Source organism: Musca autumnalis, unplaced genomic scaffold, assembly GCF_047663935.1.
Source record: "Musca autumnalis isolate F117 unplaced genomic scaffold, ASM4766393v1 scaffold_2, whole genome shotgun sequence".
In the NCBI taxonomy this organism is placed as follows: domain Eukaryota; kingdom Metazoa; phylum Arthropoda; class Insecta; order Diptera; family Muscidae; genus Musca; species Musca autumnalis.
Genome location: NW_027411755.1, coordinates 155,490,789 through 155,513,541, shown reverse-complemented (window position 1 = coordinate 155,513,541; position 22,753 = coordinate 155,490,789). Strand labels below are relative to the sequence as shown.

Genomic DNA, 22,753 nt, shown 5'->3' with positions numbered 1-22,753 from the left:
ATCTATAGCCCCACAACAAACCTCCCGATTTTCCGTGCCTTAGCTTTATTTTTTGGACGAACTTTCTGTAATTTGAAATTTAAAAGTCAACAAAAATTCTGCAACAAAAATTGTTCATTTAAGTTCATATTCTCATATAGCCCAGATACTCCGAACTAGCTGTTAATGACATTTGAAGTTCCCACGTTATGTACCGATTTTCGATATTTTGAGGATTCTAGCCAAATTTTTTAACCGAATTAGGAGTTATTAGGGGCTCCCATCAAAAACTGTCAACATAGGCCCATGTTTTATTATAACCCCTATATAACAGTACCTCCTAATTTCTAGCCCACCAAAAATTGTCAACAGTTAGATATAGGCACCATAAAAAAGGGCCTCCCGAATGAAGCATTTTATGTACATTATCTGACATTTTAACGTACTCACTTAAAGTTGGGGACGGGAATGAATATTTTATGGTGGAGGGTATAAAAAGTTCGGCCCGGCCGAACTTAATGCTTTTTTACTTGTTATTATTTTGTTTTTAAGACATTTGAATTGAAGTTTTTATTTACCTAATAAAACAACCTATCTATACCCAAAAGTCACTATACATAATATAATTTCACATCTTTTATAAATATTGTTTATAACGACTATCGCTTACAGCGTCCGATTTTGGTCGGTCCCTTGACTGACGCTTTAAGCGATTGCGACTGTACAGCGAATCGAAATGTACCATTCTATGGGGCATATAAAGGCGTGTACCTATACCAACAAATTTAGAGGGAAAAATTTTATACCCACAAAGAAGACTAAATACCAAATTTCAGCCACTTAGGTGCAATATTGAGAACAAAACCTTAAAAATACCGGGAATCGGGAGGTACCATTCTATGACGGCTATATGAACGAGTGGACCTGTACCGATCAATTTCTGGTTGAAAGTTTTATACCCCCAACGATTACTAAGTACCAAATTTCAGCCATTTCGGTGGAAATTGAAGCTACAACCTTCGAAAAATCGGGAGGCCCACTCCTATAGAGACGAAGGCGTAGACCTATACCTACAAATTTCAGGTGGAAAGATTAGTACGCCCATCGAAGATTAAATATCAAATTTCAACCATTTCGGTAGAATATGGAGACCATAACCTTCAATATACCGACAATTGAGAGGTACCGTCTATGGGGGATATATGAAGACGTGAACATATACCGACAAATTTCAGGGGAAAAGTTTTATACTCCCAACGAAGTCTAAGTTCCTAATTTCAGCCATCTCGGTGTGATAATAGCCAGCCTTCCAAATACCGAAAATCGGGTGGTACCGTTCTATGGACTATGGACATATACCTACAAATTTCAAGTAGAAAGTTTTAAAAGCCCAACAAAGATTAAATACCAAATTTTAAAACACCGAAAATCGAAAGGTACCGTTCTATTTGGGCTATATTACAACTTGGACCGATATATCCCGTTTGCCATACCAAACACCCAAAGAGTAATAGAAACTTCTTGGTACAGCACAAAGCTCTATTTTAAAAAATTGCGAGCTGTATCTTGATTTCAACAGGCGGACATGGTTATATCTACTTAGAATTGTATCCTGATCAAGAATGTATATACTTTATAGGGTCTCCGATGGATATTTCGATGTGATATAAAAGGGATGACAAATTTAATTATACCCTCCATAATATGGTGGAGGTATAATAAAGAAGTGGAGAATTTTGTTGATCGGCCTGGCCTACCCGTTCCATTATAAAATATTATGGACAAAAATTAAATAATTAGGAAGTTTTCTAATAGCTGAGAACCGTAATTACTTATTACAGCGAATTTGGGCCGATAATATATATATTTAAAGTTCAAAATACCTGAATTCGACCGGTGCGGTTTTATGTGGGCTTATTCTATGTCCACATTTTTAGGTGGAGAATATTATAGATCACTGAAAATCTCAAGTACCAAGTAATATCTAACTTGGTCGGAAAACTTCACGATACCTAAAATCGATAGGTACCGTTATTTCGTAGCCCTATATCCACAATTTTTGGGGCAGGCGTTTTCGAAACACTCGGAACCATAACTGTCAAAGATAAAACTTTAATGTTCACAATTTGCGCTGGAGAAGTTTTTTGGACGCTAGGACCCAAATTTCAGGCAATAAAAAGTAGACAAAAACTTCAAAATACCTGAAAACGGGCGGTACCGACATATATGATGATATTCCAAAACGTGAACCACAGGATTCCTATATGCTAAATTGCATCTATTTGGGTCTGCAAATGTATTCATACTCATTCACATTATGTGGGAGATGCAAAGTCACTTTTCTAATAATGGTCAGTTAAATAGGGTAGGTAGTAGTAAAATCAATTTAAGCATTATCTAAAACTTTTTTGTAAGAATTTAAGATTATTAGTTAGTGGAATCAACTGATTTCATGGTACCAAAGTATTACTGTTATCACAAAGAATGTGTTTTAGGAATTATTTCCATTAATACGTGCTCTGGGATATTTTACTTAAAAATGCTTCCATTTACATTAATAACTCACGGGAACATACTTGTTTTTTGGACATATCAATATTTGAAATTAAAATTAAATTTTAAAAATTTGTACTAGAAATACTTATTAATATTTCTAGTACAAATTTTTAAAACTTAATTTTAATTTCAAATTGTGATCCCAAATATTGGTATGTCCAGTATGATTTCAGCCGAAAAACATGTTCATTTGTTAAAATTAAATGCCGATCCAACAAATCCATATTCAAATATACGTGCGGCGTACTGGGACGAAACATGCCGTCTTTACTTTTAAACCCTAACTTACATGGGGCTTTTTCTCCAAATCCATCAAAATGTTGAACAGATATTGACATACAAATAATGGAGCTCTACGGAGGATTTCATGTTCGAATGCGTTTCATTCAACCATAAGTAACAATATTTTGCCAACAACTAACAAGTGATGTAGCTAAAATAAAGGCGTACAGAAATAAGGCCCCAAGAAATATCGCCCCAAATGGGAATGAAAATGGGCCCCAATTTTTGGGGTGTTTTTACAATTTGAAAAATTACCCCAATACAAAAAGGCCCCAAACTAGGAAATTTGGCCCCAAAAAAATATTTCGATTATGCCCCAAAATTTCATTGGGGCCAAAATGCATTTTTGAAAATGGGGTGCATTTGCAAAATGCATTATCACCCCAAACAACGAAAATGCAATTAGGCCCCAAAGTATGCATTTACGCCCCCAAAATATTTTTTCACTTAAATTTGGGGTGTAAATGAAGCCCTAAATTTGGGGTGTAATTTCAAAAAAGATTTTTAAAGATATTCATTCAATAGTTTGTAATATTTAACTAATTGATGACTGTACTTTTTATGATTGTAACATGTTAAAGCCACCTGGAAACAAGCTCTTCTTTTGAAGTGTACTTACATTAAAATACTACAAGCAGGCGTCTATGAATGTGATAATGGTCAACGTGCATAAAAACGATACGCACAATTCAGAATAACTTTCGCAACATCGTATTGATAGACTGTTCACTGTACCATTGTTCAAATCATACTTGATCAGGTAGTTCATTTGAAGTTTGTCGCTTGAAACAAGCAGTGTTAATTAAATTGTAAGAATTATTTCGAAAGTGATTGGAAATGCAGTGTGAAATTATTACAGGAAAAAAAAATCAACGCAAGCCTATTGTATATTCCGGATGAAAAAATGCTGTATAAAAAGAAATCTAAATATAATTGTGTAATTAAATATGTGTGCTACAATAAAAAATGCAAATCTCGTGTTAATTTACTACCTGATGGGAAATGTGAAAGGGCAAAGCATTATATTGATCACAACCACCCAAATTTAGAAGAGGAATATAAAAAATTAAAATTTTAAATAAAATTAAAGACGATTGTGTAGGAATCGCAAAATCTTTGGGAAGTGGATCGTCAGTATCAAGTACCGTTCGTGATGTTTTTCAAAAACATTGTGATAAGTGAGTATTTCTGTACCAATTTAAAAACTCAATTTCTTTATACATATATATTTTTATAGTTTTCAGCAAGAATCACAAAATATAAATTTTAACAAAATACAAAGAAATTTGCATCACATCGTTAGCAAAAATTTTGTGCCGGCTCCAAAAACTCCCCAACAAATAGTTGAAGCATTCATGATGAAAATGTGTGGAAAAATTTCGGTCTGACCAAAGACCATACAAACCCAAGACATTTCTTTACAGCTTGCATAATGGAAGCAGACTTTAACTACTGCATATTTTCTTCAAGAAAATCAATCGACATTATTAAGGAGAACATTCCATTTGGACGCACATACCTCGTTGATGCAACATTTTCGATTGTACCTCAAGGTTGTTTCAAGCAGACATTAGTTATATATATACAATACTTCGATGACGTGAGTACTAGCATTTTTAATGATAAATTTATAGTTCTTACTATTATGTATTTATAGATAATTCCAATATTTTTTATACTCATGGACAAAAAAAGTAAAGCTGCATATATTCACTTATTTGATTACATTACAAATAATGTTTTCGATTTGCAACCGGAAACCTTTATTTCGGATTATGAACCAGCCTTACGGCATTCTATTTCAACAGTTTTTGAAGGTGTTAAATTAATTGGCTGCTGGTAAGTGTAAATATTTACTTGTTTTTGATTTTATTTCTATCACAAGCACGTGCGAAATGCTTTTTTATTTTTCTATTTGTGTTTGAATTGATTTGGAGGGAAAACGTATTGAAAAATCGCGCGATTTTAGGGGAAAATGGAGAGTAGCTGAAGAAAAATATATTTAAAAAATCGCGCGATTTTTTAATATATTTTTCTTCAGCTACGATTTAAAAATCGCGCGATTTTTTAAATATATTTTTCTTCAGCTACTCTCCATTTCTTTCTAATTCTGTTTGACTTGATTTGGAGATTTGGAGAGAAAAAATATATTAAAAAAATCGCGCGATTTTTTAAATATATTATTTCTCTCCAAATCAGTTCAAACAGAATTAGAAAAAAATTGAGAGTAGCTGAAGGAAAATATATTAAAAAATCGCGCGATTTTTTAAATATATTTTTCTTCAGCTACTCTCCATTTCTTTCTAATTCTGTTAGATTTTTTAAATTATGTTTTAAATATATTTTTCTTCAGCTACTCTCCATTTCTTTCTAATTTTGTTTGACTTGATTTGGAGATTTGGAGAGAAAAATATATTAAAACAAGTAAGAAAAGTCTATAGTCGGACGGAGCCGACCATGGGATACCCTATACCACTATCCCTGGACAATCGCTCTCCACGGAACTTATTTTCAATGATTGTGAAAATTTAATTATCAAATATCAGAGATGTAATCTATAATACTTATGACCAAAACCAAAAAGTTATCTAGCATGACAAAGACATTTTTGTAGCAGGAAAGGAAAATTTAGTTCACACAAACTAAAATGTAATGAAACCCACTTATGTAGTACTACTACTTCCGTTGTTTAACCGCTACGTTATTGAAATTTTTACCAACTTCACACAAAAGTTTCAGTCCATTTAACCCGCTAAGTATTATCTGATCTTGACGTTGGTTTGTACGCTTCTTCTTCATCATAAACTCAAACTTTGTTCAAAATTTTGCGGGTTATTATTTTGACCTACAGAGCCGTTACAGAATTGGTTAAAATTTTGTTTTTGCTCCATTTCATCCCCTGAATATTTCACGATCATCACCAAAAACTCATCATTTCTATTCCCGCCAAAAACAAACCTCCTTAAAAAATTCGTTACAATCAGTCAATAATTGCGGCCTAAAGCTTGTTTACAATTTTTAATGGACGAACACACATCGCTAAATCGCTTTATCTCGTCAAGATATGAATTTTGGCATACCAAATATGGGGTCTAGGACGAATATTTCGTGTTGTTACATACACTTTTGGAGAGACAATATGTAGCATGGGATAAAAATGTGGTTTTCTACACAGAACCCATTATATATTAGGCAGTAGGCCCGTTATCTAGCAAACACTTTATTGCAATTTACATCAGAGGATAGGTCAGTAGTTTTTTTCCATATGTAGGCTACTTTGCGAAATATATATGTCCTCAAGGAATTAAAATATCGACCAAAAATAAAATTTTTATATTTCTTACAAAAGTAATTTTCCATTTCACCCGCTAAAGAATATCAGATCATCATTCAAAATTGAAGGCATCTTGTTCGACCTATACTCTTACCCGGTGCAAAATTTCGTGACTATTGATGTATAATTGCGACTTCTAGCGAGTTTATTATTACACTACAAACAAATAACGGAATATATTAGGCTGCAACTCTGTTATCTGATCATGCACACCAACATAATTGGCATCAATTGAAAGGTCAAGCGTTCCACTTTCAAGTATATCTCACTTGTCCGGAATGTCACTTCCAGGAATTAAGATATAAGCTGTATATTGAAATTTTTCACAATTTTCACACAAAAGTTTTGGTCCATTTAACCCTCTAAATATTATCCTATCGCCATCTCAAATTGCAAGCTTCTCCTTTGTGATATACTCTTACCTTATTTAAAATTACGCGTTGATCGGACTATTATTGAGACCTACAGAGCCGCTAGAAAATTGGATAAATATTATGTTTTTGGTCCATTTCACCCGCTAAATATTTCACGATCATCACCAATAAGAATAGGGATCTATTCTGATCTGAACCCGACCTCCATACAAAATTTCGTGATGATCGGTCCATAATTGCGGCCTGGAGCGTGTTTACAATTTATAATGGACAGACGGACGGACGGACGGACGGACGGACACACATCTCAAAATCGCTTTATCTCGTCGAGATATGAAGATTGGTATACCACATTGGGGGTCTCCGACGAATATTTCGCGGTGTTACATGAATTTTTACCAAAACAAACTTATAATACCCTTTTCCACATTGTGGTATAGGGTATAAAAATCGCGCGATTTTTTAATATATTTTTCTTCAGCTACTCTCAATTTTTTTCTAATTCTGTTTGAACTGATTTGGAGAGAAAAAATATATTTAAAAAATCGCGCGATTTTTTTAATATATTTTTTCTCTCCAAATCTCCAAATCAAGTCAAGTCTCCAAAAAATCCCGCGATTTTTTTAATATATTTTTTCTCTCCAATTCAAGTCAAACAGAATTAGAAAGAAATGGAGAGTAGCTGAAGAAAAATATATTTAAAAAATCGCGCGATTTTTTTAAATATATTTTTCTTCAGCTACTCTTAATTTTTTCTAATTAGAACTAGGAAAATTAACAAGCATTTTGTATATGATTTGTAATAAATATATATATGTGTTATTAGTATTTCTATTATTAGTATTATTTGAACTGATTTGGTCTTCTTCATCTGCTTTTCAAACCCTTATTTTATAACGTTTTTCAAATTTTAGTTTTAATTTTAAAACATTTTTATCAATAGGTTTCACTTTTGTCAAGCGGTAAGGCGCAATGTCATGAGCAAAAGATTACTATATAATTGTATTAAGAAGTCTAAACCAATGACTGTGGAATATCACAAACTATTAGCACTGCCTTTATTGCCTCCTGTGTTAATATGTAGTGCATTCCAAGAAATAAAAAACAAATTGCTTTTAATGGATGGTGAATGCAAGCTAAGTTCATTTCTGAAATATTATGAAAAACACTGGTTGCAAAAGGTATAAATTTAACTAACGTTATCCTAAACCCCATTAATTTTGTTTTTTTACAGATTGGACCTGAAAACATAAGCGTGTATAATCAATGCACCAGAACAACGTCTTCTGTGGAAGCCTATAATGGGTTCCTTGGAAAGCTAATTGCCAAGAGTGGAAATTTTTTCAAATTTGTTGGCTCCCTTCGGAAGGAAGAATTTTTTAAAAGCAGGCATTTTGAAATACTTGCGGAAAGTGGAGGATCCTCTGTAAAAAGGAGAAGGAGAAGCACAAAAGAAGCGCGTATTGCCGAAGCGGCTAATCTCCTCGAAAAAGGAAAAATAAATGCCTTAGCATTTTTAAATAGGATGGTGTTTGAAGAAAACGCTATATGCACAAATATGCTCCCAATGGAAAATGAGGTATACGACGAAGCCGATGAAGACAAAAAAGATGAAGATGAGGTTGAGCAAAAAGAGGAGTCCAATGTACGCATATGTGTGGTGTGCTACGACAAAATGCCTAAAATTGTTTTACTACCATGTAGACATTTGGTAGTGTGTGTTGAATGCCATTTGAAACTGCAGGCAGTTGCCCTGGAAAATAATTCCGACACATTTAACTGTCCCTACTGTCGCGCCGTTGTTCAAGAAACGTTACAAATATATTAATATATGTATTATATAACATAAATTATTTGTACAATGCAATTTATACTAAAATTATATAAACTAAACATTGTTAATAGGTGTATCTTTTTACTTACTTAATGTTGCTGAAACATTTTTTTCATCAGCTTTTCCTTTACACAACTGTCAAAATCTGCAACATTAGTAATAATTATTACCAATTATCACGTAAAAAGACACAGTTTATATTTGATTACTTATCATATAATTTTTTGAATTCTATGAAATAAGTCTTTATTTTGCTTATTATTACTGAAAATTATTGTTATTTTGATTCCTTTATTTTTTCGTTTTTTTAAATAAAGTTTTCGAAATTGCACCCCATTTTTTGTTCATATCTTAATAAAAACTTTAGAAAATGCACCCCAAATTCTTGTTTCTGTTAAACACTAAAATATATTTAGGCCCTAATGAAAAACTCAATTAGGCCCCAATATTATTTAGACCCCAATTTGATTTTCAATTTTTTGATTTATTTGTTGTGAAGACAATTTAGCCCCAACAGTTGAATGAAAAAAGGTCCCAAAAAGACGAAATTAGACCCCAAAAGTTTTGTTGTTGTTTTCCATATACCTGTTTGGGGCCTATTTTCATTTTAAGTTTGGGGTGTTATTTCCTGGGGCCTTATTTCTGTACGCCTAAAATAAACATTAAGCCTAAACAAGTTGCAAAAGTTTTCCATAAAAATGTAAACATCAATGAATGTTTATGTATTTGTTTTCAGTGTATAACATTATAGTGAATAGCGGAAGGTGTGCTAAGTGGAGGAGACCAAGAAATCACAACACGAACAATATATATTTGACCTAAACGACGGACAAAGGCCACAAAAAGATGGACAAAACTGTCATATTCATTATTTTCTTGTTTTTCTTCATCAGCTTCATATTTCCATAATAATCACAATGCTTGTGATTTTTTATGCCTATATATTAAAAATAAATTGAATAAACCGTAGGGTATTAAGTGGTGAAAGTTAAAAGTTTACACAATTTTAGCATAAATTGGCAGTTTGGATGGTTTGTCAATTTGTTGGAGTTTAAAAGAAACAGACATACCTGTAAAGTTTTCATTTATTTCTACTTTCTTATAATTACAGTTTCATTATTTTATAGGCAAGAGATTATAAGATTCAATTAAGATAAAGACGTTAACTAAGAAAGGAGATAGAATAGCTATGGATATATTTGCTTCAACACAAGTGTGTATTTTAATTCGGCAGTTTTTAGAAAGGGAAAAGAAAACGGATTTTAAGGACTTCAAATATTCAATATGTGAAACTATTTTATAATCTCGTAAGGAAAGGGTAAATAAAAGCAAATAGAAAGGAGTAAAAATAAATTAAAAACCTAAAACATTACATTGAATCCATATCGAGCGACTATGAAATCGTATTCATCTAAGATAACATATTTCGAATGTTATTGAAAATATTTTACAATAACCCTATACACGTTGCTCTTGAAGCAATTTTAAGTAGAAGGTGCTTACACCTGGGAAGTTTTTGTGGATTCTGAAACTACAATGTTCATAGATGAGAAAAATCAAAAAAAACAAAAAAGTCGCCGGAGCGCTTTTTAGATTAATCGCGACTTAAGGGCTTTTTATATTTTCACGATTTTCGAGATACGCAAGCCAATCTTGTAGAGAATTTTCACAGCTATAACATTCCGATAGGACTAGGTTAACCAGTGTGTCATCCTAGGACTAGGTTAATCAGTGTGTCATTCTAAATTGAATTCCAATTTTGAGATAGGGGTTGACCAACATCTGTCAGCTTTGTTGGCCCTTTCCTGTCATTCTATTTGTATTTCTTATCAGGGATTATTATCACGTATTTAACTTTATTAGAAATATTTATTGTTTTGACGTTGTTGAAAGCGCCTTTTATGCCGATTCAAACAGCGTTGCCCATTTTCTGTCCTTGTGCTGGCGTATGACTTCATTCAGAATCCCCAATCTTTTCAGAATATTCAGTGGAGGAGATTATGCTCTTCGTGTTTTATCAACCCCCCCTCCCTCCCGTGTGGCTCACATCCAATTAATTCTCAGGACAGTATTCTCTAAGTGGGTCTTAACGAGGTATACGTACGATTGATTCGAGGAGCAAACTTCTTAATGAAATTACATTCTGATAATATTTATCAAGGAATCCATGGTACTACCAATGGTACAACAACATAAGTTACTCTGAAATTAGTAGCTCACAGGAGAAAAAAAATTGTCAGGAGAAAGAGTTATTTTCCATGCCTTTTGGTATCCGGTAGTAGCGATGATGACGACAATGCCACTGAAGTAAAGGAACTCGGCCCACCTACACTTTAAATTATTTTTGTTGAGAATCGCAATGATACCCAGCAAAATGTTCGATGCCAATGATGGCATTCAATCATGGGTGCAAGTGATCTGTCATGTCATATTTTTAGCATCTTCATCGATGAATTTTATATGAGCATGGACCCCAAAGATGCTATTCATTTTTGGATCCAAAGCATGTCACTTACACCAATGCTTTGACATGTCATTTTCACCAATGCTTTGGACTGTCATTTCCACCAATGCTTTGGCCTGTCATTTTCACCAATCCCTTGCAATGACGTTACGACGAGAGTTTAAACAACGTTGGTCGTGATTTCGAGTCTCCGACAACATCAAGCCTATTGTAAATAATTAAACTTATATGTTTAGAAAAATGTGTATAAGTTACAAGTGAGAAAAGGCTATAGTCGGTACGGGACCGACTATGTGATACCCTACACCACTACCTCTGTGCATAGTCTTTTCACTCGAAAACATTTCTTTTATGCAGATACCAAATGACTTAAGGCGAACTGAACCAAAATAATTAATATTTAATTTTATATCGACATCACCAACATCAATAGGCTTCTACCTCTGTGAGAAAATTTCGTGATGATCCGATCAAAATTCCGACCTGTAGTTTAATTGCAGAAAAAGTGGAAAAAAGGGAAGCATTAACGACTATTTCGATATCTCTATTATTTGACTACCTACGCCAACCTACTTTGCATAATTTTAAAGATGGGATTTTCTACTTTCTTAGTCAGGCTTTGCTTTTAGAAGGTCACCACCCAAAGGTGTGATATCCGTCATTATTATTAAAATCGCAAAAATTAAAAGTTGGGTTCTATTAGCGACTTTTACGATATCTTCGTTGTTTGACAACCTACGACAACCTACGTTACATCGTTGTAAAGGTGATATTTCTTTCATTGCCAGGTTTTGCTTTTTGTATACCCCTTATAGACGCTGAGATATTTGCTTTGGAATAAAATGTTGACTTTTTGTCCAAATAAAGTTTTTGCTCATTCCGACCCCTAAAAACACGTTGTATTTTTATTCACATAAGTGTTTTGCCCATTCCGACCCCTAAATATTATCCGACCATCACCAGAATCAATAGACTTCTTCCCCTCCGATCAAAACAGCGACCTGTAGCGTGATTACAAGGTTTATATGGACAGACGGACAGATGGACGGACGGACACACATAGCCAGATCGACTCAGCTCGTCGAGACATTCATTTTGGAATATATAAGTATGGGTCTACGACCATTATTTCGATGCGTTACAAACTTTTTGGCCAAAACCAACTTATAATACCCTCCCCACATAGTGGTGTAGGGTATAAAAACTTAATACCAAATTTCAAAATACCGAAAATTAAGAGGTACGTTTCAATAGGGGATATAGTAAGACGTGGGTGGACCTATACTGATAATTCTCTTCTGGAATATTTTATAACCCCATGGATGACTAAAAACTTCATTTCAGTCATTTCGATGGGATATTGACTTCCCAACCTTCAGAATTACGAAAAACGGGAGGTACCGTTCTGTGGTGGAATATTGAGGCCATAACCTTCAAAATACAGCGAATCGAAATGTGCCATTCTATGGGGGCTATATGAAGGCGGACCTAAACCAACAAATTAAGAGGGAAACATTTTATACCCACAAAGAAGACTAGATACCAAATTTCAGTCACTTCGGTGGAATATTGAGAACAAAACCTTCAAAATACCGGGAATAGGGAGTTAACATTCTATGACGGCTATATGAAGGAGTGGACCTGTACTGATCAATTTCTGATTGAAAGTTTTATACCCCAACGATTACTAAGTACCAAATTTCAGCCATTTCGGTGGAAATTGAAGCTAAAACCTTCGAAATACCAAAAATCGGGAGGTCACGTTCTATAGAAGCTATACGAGGCATAGACCTATACCTACAAATTTCAGGTGGAAAGATTAATACGCCCATCGAAGGCTAAATATCAAATTTCAACCATTTCGGTAGAATATGGAGGCCATAACCTTCAATATACCGAAAATAGAGAGGTACCGTTCTATGGGGGATATATGAAGACGTGAACATATACCGACAAATTTCAGGGGAATACTTTTATACTCCCAACGAAGTCTAAGTTCCTAATTTCAGCCATCTCGGTGTGATAGTGAGGCTAAAACCTTCCAAATACCGAAAATCGGGTGGTACCGTTCTATGGGGGCTATATGAAGGCGTGCACCTATGCCGACAAATTTCAGGCGGAAAATTTAATACCCCTAACGATTACTAAGTACCGAATTTCAGCCATATCCGTGAAATATTGAAGCCACAACCTTTAAAATACCGAAAATCGGGAGGTAACGTTTTATGGGGGCTATACGAAGGCGTGGACCTATACCTACAAATTTCAAGTAGAAAGTTTTAAAAGCCCAACGAAGATTAAATACCAAATTTTAAAACACCGAAAATCGGGAGGTACCGTTCTATTGGGGCTATATTATAACTTGGACCGATATATCCCGTTTGCCATACCAAACACCCAAAGAGTAATAGAAACTTCTTGGTACAGCACAAAGCTCTATTTTAAAAATTGCGAGCTGTATCTTGATTTCAACAGGCGGACATGGTTATATCGACTTAGAATTGTACCCTGATCAAGAATGTATATACTTTATAGGGTCTCCGATGGATATTTCGATGTGATATAAATGGGATGACAAATTTAATTATACCCTCCATAATATGGTGGAGGTATAATAAAGAAGTGGAGAATTTTGTTGATCGGCCTGGCCTACCCGTTCCATTATGAAATATTATGGACAAAAATTAAATAATTAGGAAGTTTTCTAATAGCTGAGAACCGTAATTACTTATTACAGCGAATTTGGGCCGAAAATATATATTTAAAGTTCAAAATACCTGAACTCGACCGTTGCGGTTTTATGTGGGCTTATTCTATGTCTACATTTTTAGGTGGAGAATATTATTGATCACTGAAAATCTCAAGTACCAAGTAATATCTAACTTGGTCGGAAAACTTAACGATACTTGAAATCGATAGGTACCGTTATTTCGTAGCCCTATGTCCACAATTTTTGGGGCAAGCGTTTTCGAATCACTCGGAACCATAACTGTCAAATTACAGTCAACTTAGATGAAAAGATAAAACTTTAATGTTCACAATTTGCGCTGGAGAAGTTTTTTGGACGCTAGGACCCAAATTTCAGCAAATAAAAACTAGACAAAAACTTCAAAATACCTGAAAACGGGCGGTACCGATATATGATGCTATTCCAAAACGTGAACCACAGGATTCCTATATGCTTAATTACATCTAATTCGGTCTGCAAATGTATTCATACTCATTCACATTATGTGGGAGATGCAAAGCCACTTTTCTAATAACGGTCAGTTAAATAGGGTAGGTAGTAGTAAAATCAATTTAAGCATTATATAAAACTTGTTTGTAAGAATTTAAGATTATTAGTTAGTGGAATCAACTGATTTCATGGTACCAAAGTATTACTGTTATCACAAGAATGTGTTTTAGGAATTATTTCCATTAATACGTGCTCTGGGATATTTTACTTAAAAATGCTTCCATTTACATTAATAACTCACGGGAACATACTTGTTTTTTGGACATATCAATATTTGAAATTATAATTAAATTTTAAAAATTTGTACTAGAAATACTTATTAATATTTCTAGTACAAATTTTAAAACTTAATTTTAATTTCAAATTGTGATCCCAAATATTGTTAAAATTAAATGCTGATCCAACAAATCCATATTCAAATATACGTGCGGCGTACTGGGACGAAACATGCCGCCTTTACTTTTAAACCCTAACTTACTTGGGGCTTTTTCTCCAAATCCATCAAAATGTTCAACAGATATTGACATACAAATAATGGAGCTCTACGGAGGATTTCATGTTCGAATGTGTTTCATTCAACCATAAGTAACAATATTTTGCCAACAACTAACAAGTGATGTAGCTAAAATAAACATTAAGCCTAAACAAGTTGCAAAAGTTTTCCATAAAAATGTAAACATCAATGAATGTTTATCGTCGGTGTCATGCTTAAGTGTTCCATACGCCATTTGCCTGATTCGAGAAAAACTCAAGTTAATGTTTAAGGTCATACAGGATAAAAATGGTGCAATAATCCAATATTTTAAGAGCTCAGTTCTACTTAACTAAACTCATGGAATATATCAGTAGTTTATTTTAGTCAGATATCTGTGATAGTCTAGAAGTTATGGCCAATTTTTATAATTGCAAAAAGTTACTGAATTGTTCCATGGAATCTTTTTTTCATGTTTTTGGCAGTTTGTGTCACATGGAACACGTTTTGTCACATTTCAACCAAAACACTTTTTATCAATCGTGTTCCACCTCCCTTATATGAAGTGCTACTGTGGAGTTGAAAAATCAGGACGTTAAATGAAACATTTATTTTTCTCATATAAATACAATAAGGACCATTATTATAGGTTTCCTTAACATTTATTTAAGGGATTGCCTCCACTTACCACTATTTTTTGTGGTAAAATCGGACAAAACGGATTGATATTTTGCATTTCTAAGGTAACATTAAAAATTTAAACGCGTTTTTCTTATAATACCATTTTTTTAGTCGGTGTCACACTAGCATCAAGTCGAATGAACGTTTTTGCGTATATTTTTGTGGACTTACATCAAAATTTTGTCTTTAAACTATGGATTTTTTGTTTAAACGATTTTTGTTTAAACGTATTCGTTTTCATATAACAATACAATATTCAAAAATATTTGGATTTAGAAACTATTATTCTTCAGTTTTTAAACCAAGTCCTTTAAAACAATTTGTTCCATACGCCACATTATTCGTAACTTGGCAAAAATTGGCAATTTTTTGTTCCAAACGCCATCATTTTTGGTGCGGAACAATTCGTTTTTGTCCCTTTTTGTTCCATACGCCAAACGACATGGATATGGAACTAAAAAGTTCAAAGGATGGATATGGAACAAAACGACAAGATATTTTGGGTCACAAAGCGGATATGGAACATTCTGGCATCTGAATATCTCAGAAACTATAAGAGATAGAGAAAAACCGACCAAAAAATCTGAAAGAGCATGGTCCAAAACCTTATAAGGTACCTTTATCTCAAAATGTCAAAAATGGCGTATGGAACACTTAAGCATGACACCGACGTTATGTATTTGTTTTCAGTGTATAACATTATAGTGAATAGCGGAAGGTGTGCTAAGTGGAGGAGACCAAGAAATCACAACACGAACAATATATATAAATTGTACGACGGACAAATGCCACAAAAAGGTAAACAACACAGCCATGTCATATTCATTATTTTCTACGTCGTCTTGTTTTTCTTCATCAGCTTCATATTTCCATAATAATCACAATGCTTTGTGACAGACAGGATAGGACAAAGCTTTTGGACAGTATTTTTTATGCCTATATATTAAAAATAAATTGAATGAACCGTAGGGTATTAAGTGGTGGAAGTTAAAAGTTTACACAATTTTAGCATAAATTGGCAGTTTGGATAGTGTGTCAATTTGTTGGAGTTTAAAAGAAACAGACATACCTGTAAAGTTTTCATTTATTTCTACTTTCTTATAATTACAGTTTCATTATTTTATAGGCAAAGAGATTATAAATACCTTAAGATTCAATTAAGATAAAGACGTTAACTAAGAAAGGAGATAGAATAGTTATGGATATATTTGCTTCAACACAAGTGTGTATTTTAATTCGGCAGGTTTTAGAAAGGGAAAAGAAAACTGATTTTAAGGACTTCAAATATTCAATATGTGAAACTATTTTATAATCTCGTAAGGGAAGGGTAATTAAAAGCAAATAGAAAGGAGTAAAAATAAATTAAAAACCTAAAACTTTACATTGAATCCATATCGAGCGACTATGAAATCGTATTCATCTAAGATAACATATTTCGAATGTTATTGAAAATATTTTTCAATAATCCTATACACGTTGCTCTTGAAGCAATTTTAAGTAGAAGGTGCTTACACCTGGGAAGTTTTTGTGGATTCTGAAACTACAATGTTCATAGATGAGAAAACTCAAAAAACATAAAAGTCGCCGGAGCGCTTTTTAGATTAATCGCTACTTAACCCTTTCGGCCCCAACGTTGCTTATAAGCAACTTCGATTTTAACGTCGTTTTATTTAAAACTAACGGAATTTTTTCCTCAAAGAACACATTGCTTTGGCTAATTGTAGTCCTAAGAATGGAAAAATCGATGTGTACAGTCCAAATTATTTAAATCGTTTCTAAATCAAAATGTATGAGCTTTATGTTAAACTTTAGTTTTGATTCTTCAAAAGTAAGGTCAGAGGTATACTTCTATACGATTATAACATTTATATTTACATAATTGCACAAAATAATGAGCAAATAAATTTTAGATAAAATGTACTGTATCTTCCGAAATAGGTGGGGTAACGCCCACCAATTTATGTTATGTCTTAGTTTTGACTTATACTTTAATTCTATATGGTTAAAGTAACTACTGATGCGAGGAAAAAAGTTCGGGGCCGAAAGGGTTAAGGGCTTTTTATATTTTCACGATTTTCGAGATACGCAAGCCAATCTTGTAGAGAATTTTCACAGCTATACAATTTTTTTGCCCCATTCCGATAGGACTAGGTTAACCAGTGTGATCCTAAATTGAATTCCAATTTTGAGATAGAGGTTGACCAACATCTGTGAGCTTTGTTGGCCCTTTCCTGTCATTCTATTTGTATTTCTTATCAGGGATTATTATCACGTATTTAACTTTATTAGAAATATGTATTGTTTTTAAGTTGTTGAAAGCGCCTTTTATGCCGATTCAAACAGCGTTGCCCATTTTCTGTCCTTGTGCTGCCGTATGACTTCTTTCAGAATCCCCAATCTTTTCAGAATATTCAGTGGAGGAGATTATGGTCTTCGTGTTTTATCCCCCCCCCCCCCACCCACCTCCCGTGTCGCTCGCAGCCAATTAATTCTCAGAACAGTATTCTCTGAGTGGGTCTTAACGAGGTATATTGATTCGAGGATTCGAGGAGCAAACTTCTACTCGGATCACTACCTTTATTCTTATATTTGCTTAATGAAATTACATTCTGATAATATTTATCAAGGAATCCATGGTACAACAACATAAGTTACTCTGAAATTAGTAGCCCACAGGAGAAGAAAAACGTTTTGTCAGCAGAAAAATAAGAGAAATGGGAGCCAAATGAAACAATATTTTTTTACTTTTGTGCAGGTACATTCTCTTGTAAATATCAGATTCTCTGGTAGCACATATAGTTTGTGTGATTAGGTTATGGTAAGAGTTATTTTACATGCCTTTTGGTATTCGGTAGTAGCGAAGATGACGACAATGTCACTGAAGTAAAGGAACTCGGCCTACCTACACTCTAAATTATTTTTGTTGAAAATCGCAATGGTAACACTGTGCAACATTTTTTAGCCAATCGCGTGCAAACAACTTCTGTCCAGAATTTTATGCAAGTAGAGGACCAATAGGCAAAAACCATATTTGGGTTTTGTTTTCTTAGATCGGGTTCGGTTTTTATGGCCCCATCTAAACATGGTTAAATATCGAATTTTTAAAACAAATCGGGGCTGTATCTCTGAAACCAATACGAATCTTGTTTTGACATCTGCAGCAAACTTGTAGATAAGAGCAAGAAGAAAATATTTGGAGGAATAGTGAACTCGAAAAACTGCATTTATTGCCTCAAATTTTATAATATATCTAAAAATTCTATAATTTGTGTATATTTCGCAGCGTATCTCCCAAAATGTTAAATTATTCTTAATGTTGCCTTTTGGGAAAATATTCTCTGGAATGTAATACACAACTCTTCAGAACATTATATTTTTGTAAAATGCCTCTATCGCCTTGTTTATAGCAAACTTTTCAACAACAATTTGGTAAATATTTCAATACCCAGCAAAATGTTCGATGCCAAAGATGCAATTCAAGAATGGGTGCAAGTGAAATGGAATGTCATTTTTTCAGCATCTTCACTCATTCTTTTTACAAGAGCGTGACCCCCAAAAGATGCAATTCATTTTCAGATCCTAAGCATGTCATCTCCACTAACTCGGTGGAATGGCACTTCAACAATTCTTTGGCATGGCATCTTAATTAATTCCCTAGAAGAGCATTTTCGCTAATCTTTGGCATGTCATTTTCACCAACCTTTTGGCATGAATTTTTCACGTCTTGTTCGGAAAATGCTGTATTGAAATATGATTTTCATGGTTTTTTTATTTATTCAAAGCTATTTATGAAATAACTATAACTTAATTATAATTGCAGTTTGTTGTTGTAACAGTAGTTTATATGTTCATTTTTCTGCTTAATGAATGTGGCTACATATTGAAGTTTGTTAGTAGATTTAAACTGCAGTACCATCCCGAGCGTATTGAGCCAAAAGTACTCTGCTTTGTCCTGACAGCTGACGCTCCTCAGCTGAGATAAATGGTCGACATTCTCCAAGGACCGCATGCAGACGATAGACAGTTGTTTATTGGATCTGCGACTGCATTCATGTGAATACTTCTTAAACCTGCTTGATAGGCTTGTTGATCCTGGTTCTGCTCCCAGCGACCATGACATTCAACTCTATTGTTCTCAACTCTGCCGCCTAGGTGGTGAACAAAGTGGCCGTAGATTTATTGGCTGATATTTGTATATTCCTCGAGTGGAAAAGGGTGGTAAGATCAGACAAAACTGAGTTCAGCCATTCACAAATTTCATCAGGGAAGGCACCTGACACCAAGATCGTACAATCATCCGCATACGTTATAGGTTAGACAGTTCCTGCAATATCACCTCGGACAACTCCAAGTTTCACTCTACGGGTCTCGGACATCTTGATCCTAAATTCTACGCACGACAGGCGTCCAAACATATAATTTATTATCCAAAGTTTCAAACTTGGCCGGAGCGTAGTCTGCTCGATCAACTCAAACAGCGTGGAGTGCTTGACAATCTCAAAGGGTTACTATCACTACTATCACTGTTCTATCGCACGGCTTACTTTGATTTGGCCCTCAACTAATATGAGTAGAGATGGCGTGTAGCGCAGTTTTTGTGCTGCTTGCGGATCTCATGTTATTGATCGGCAACTAGACAGTTATTTCTGATGCTGGGGTCTTTGTTACGGGCGACTAAAGCGAAATTGGTCTGCACGATTTACCTTTGCTGGCACACTTTCTAGGCTTCAGTAGCTAGTATATTTTCCAGACTTCGGGAACGATGTATGTGGCTAGCGACAAGTTGAGAACTTTATTGAGATACTTGACATTCGGCCGTCCAGCTGTTGCAGTTTAAGCACCGCCGCTACTCGCAATATAGTTTCATTCCTCCGCAACTGATTGATTGATTCATCTTACAAAATGTTTTTCAGTTCCCACCACCAGTACAGATTTCGTGAATTTTATTTTACGAACATATTGGAAATATAGGGATCTACCAATCGACTTGTAGAGCAGGGCTCTCTAGAGCAGACAAGGAAAATTTTATAATACCAAAGGTTGCAGTCCGACTCTATTTTTTGCTCAATGATTGGGACTTCCTAGCGTAATAAATCTTACATAGCTTTAATAAATCTTAGATAAGTAAAAGAAAAATATAGACATGTGTATAAATAAAAGCACAAAATTCATCTCTATTGGATCGATGGAATGGGTTCAAATGCTGATGAAAAGATCGGATCTATCACGACTTCCTTTGAATGGGTTCAAATGCTGATGAATAGATCGGATCTTTCATGACTTCATTTGAACCAATGCAAAAAATCCAGTGAAATCATGGCATCTCATGGAACCACTTCCATAAAATTTTGCTGGGTAATTAATTGAAATCCCCAACATGAGAATAAACAGCCTGTATGAACAATGTTTTAAATAAGTTTTGTAAAAGGTATGTTATGAAATACCCCTTAAACAACGTGAAATTACAATTTTAGAGTTTCGGAATGTTCTGAAGAATTGATGGTCATATTATTTGGAACATTTTTAGAATGGCTACAAGTTTCAAATTCCAACGGTTTAGTTGTTACTGACCAGAATTTCAGAAATTATGTAAACTTTTCTATATTTTAACGAGTTTGATGCGCTAGATGCAGCTTTTCCTAGTTCATCTGTTTGACACATAAGTTCTACTACTTTAGGGCTACAATATTGCTGAAGACTGCAAAGCAAAATTCTTATTAGCTTCGGAGAAAAAGGTCCGATCATTGGAAAAAAGGCTCATTTTAGGTCGTTTTAGATGAGGCCATAAAATCTAAACCCGATCTAAGAACACAAAACCCAATTAAGGTGTTTGTAGTCTCAATATGTACTTTCAGAAAATGCCCATTAGAAGTTGTTTGCATTTCCAGTGTTGCACAGTGTAATCATAGGCAACGGGATGCCGCACAAATTTGCGTAATTTTCAACGTGTTTGTTGTTGTAAGATTTTTAGTCAGAATGTGCTTAAAATTGCACACATTTGAGTTGCGATTTTAAACAACAATTCGTTGTGATTTTACACAAGAATTTTGGTTGTAAATGCAATAGAAATTAAACAAATTTGTGCGTAATTTATTAATTTATCCAATGAAAATGTATTTTTGTTGAAAGGAGAACGAAAAGTATTTTATTTTCCTAAAAAATTAACATATTTCATTGCGAATGTGAATCCAAGAAAACAAATTAGTTATTAGCTTAGAAATTAGAAAAAAAATTGGTAGAATAAGAATAAAATTTATTAGAACATTAAGTTAATTCATTTCATCAAGTTTTTTATCAGAGTTATTATTCGTTTCATATTATTTATATTTTTCTTTTTGCCTCTAACTTGCACTGGATAAAATTAAAAAAATGCCGCTCATATAATAATAACACAGTATATGCAAGATTAAAGTAATTGTGTCACAATTTGGTTCTATGTATGTCATTTCCCCTTCTAACCAAATGTATGCAGTAGATTCTCTGTTACTCTCCTCCTCAGCAGATGAAGTATCTGCAATTGTTAAAATTAAATATGTTTACTATCTTTTACATATACATATATGGCAATAACTTACAAATTATAGAAGCCCATGGAGTGGCCGTTACGTTTTCCCGCTTAACCTCATCTATTGTGGTGCCGAACTAAAACAAACAAAATAAAATGAAGCTCATTAGTTACATGTTATAGTTTACAAATGCATAGTTCAAAATAGTACCTTATATTTTTTAAAAAGCATTGTGTCTTTCTTGCATTTTGGAAACAAACAATGAAATACACCGTTCTTTTCTTTTTAAGCGTACACAAATGCAAATTATATTCATCAATATTTTCAAGCACTTTCTTACATATATTGCAAACATACATTTTTATACCCTCAGCGTTTAGGCTAAAGAGGGTATTTACACTTTGATACGGCCAAAAATGTGCCTCATCGAAATAATGGTTTTAGACCCAAAGTATGTTTGTACGATATCCGTTTCAGACAATTTTGAGTCGATCTAGCAATGTCCGTCCGTCTGTCTGTCTGTCTGTCTCTCTGGCTGGCTGGTGCGCACGATAACTCTCGAACGGATTAATCGATTCGGTTCAAATTTTGGGTATCGAAATATTTTGTCCAGATTTGATTTAAGTTCCAAGATGGGCCATATCGGTCCACTCCTTCAGGTACCTCCCCCACAAAAGTTCAAAAATGTTCGGAAAATTTGTCAGCACGATAACTCTTGAAGGGAGTAACCGAATTAGTCCATACTTTGCACATCGTGACATTTCTACCAGACATAGATGAGGTTCCAATATGGGCCCTATTGGTTCACTCTTTCTGGTACCTCCCACACAAAATTTTGCTTAAGTGCAGTTTAAGGCCTGCTCTCGAATCGCTTTGATTTTTGTTGCAGCCACTTGTATTCACTACCCCCATTACGACGATATAATTTTTTTCAGGAGCAAGTCCATATATCCTCAGAAATCAGCACGAAAACTGCAAACAACCCATATAATACCATGTGTCGTAGTTGGAGTCCACGATAACTCTCGAACGG

General features: G+C 34.2%; 2 protein-coding genes across 8 annotated transcripts in view; both read left to right on the top strand.

The window, feature by feature from the left end:
- Positions 1-8,741, top strand: part of LOC141394770 (uncharacterized) — a 38,723-nt gene extending 29,982 nt beyond the window's left edge. The window contains exons 2-6 of the mRNA XM_073969647.1: positions 3,677-3,995; positions 4,055-4,417; positions 4,475-4,656; positions 7,469-7,706; positions 7,760-8,741. Of these exons, the coding sequence (XP_073825748.1) occupies positions 4,250-4,417; positions 4,475-4,656; positions 7,469-7,706; positions 7,760-8,353 (1,182 nt within the window). The 5' untranslated portion in view covers positions 3,677-3,995; positions 4,055-4,249 and the 3' untranslated portion in view covers positions 8,354-8,741. The remainder of the gene's footprint in view (positions 1-3,676; positions 3,996-4,054; positions 4,418-4,474; positions 4,657-7,468; positions 7,707-7,759) is intronic.
- LOC141394771 (uncharacterized) overlaps positions 1-22,753 on the top strand; it is a 238,480-nt gene that overhangs the window by 164,916 nt on the left and 50,811 nt on the right. The gene's annotated exons all lie outside the window — the stretch shown is intronic.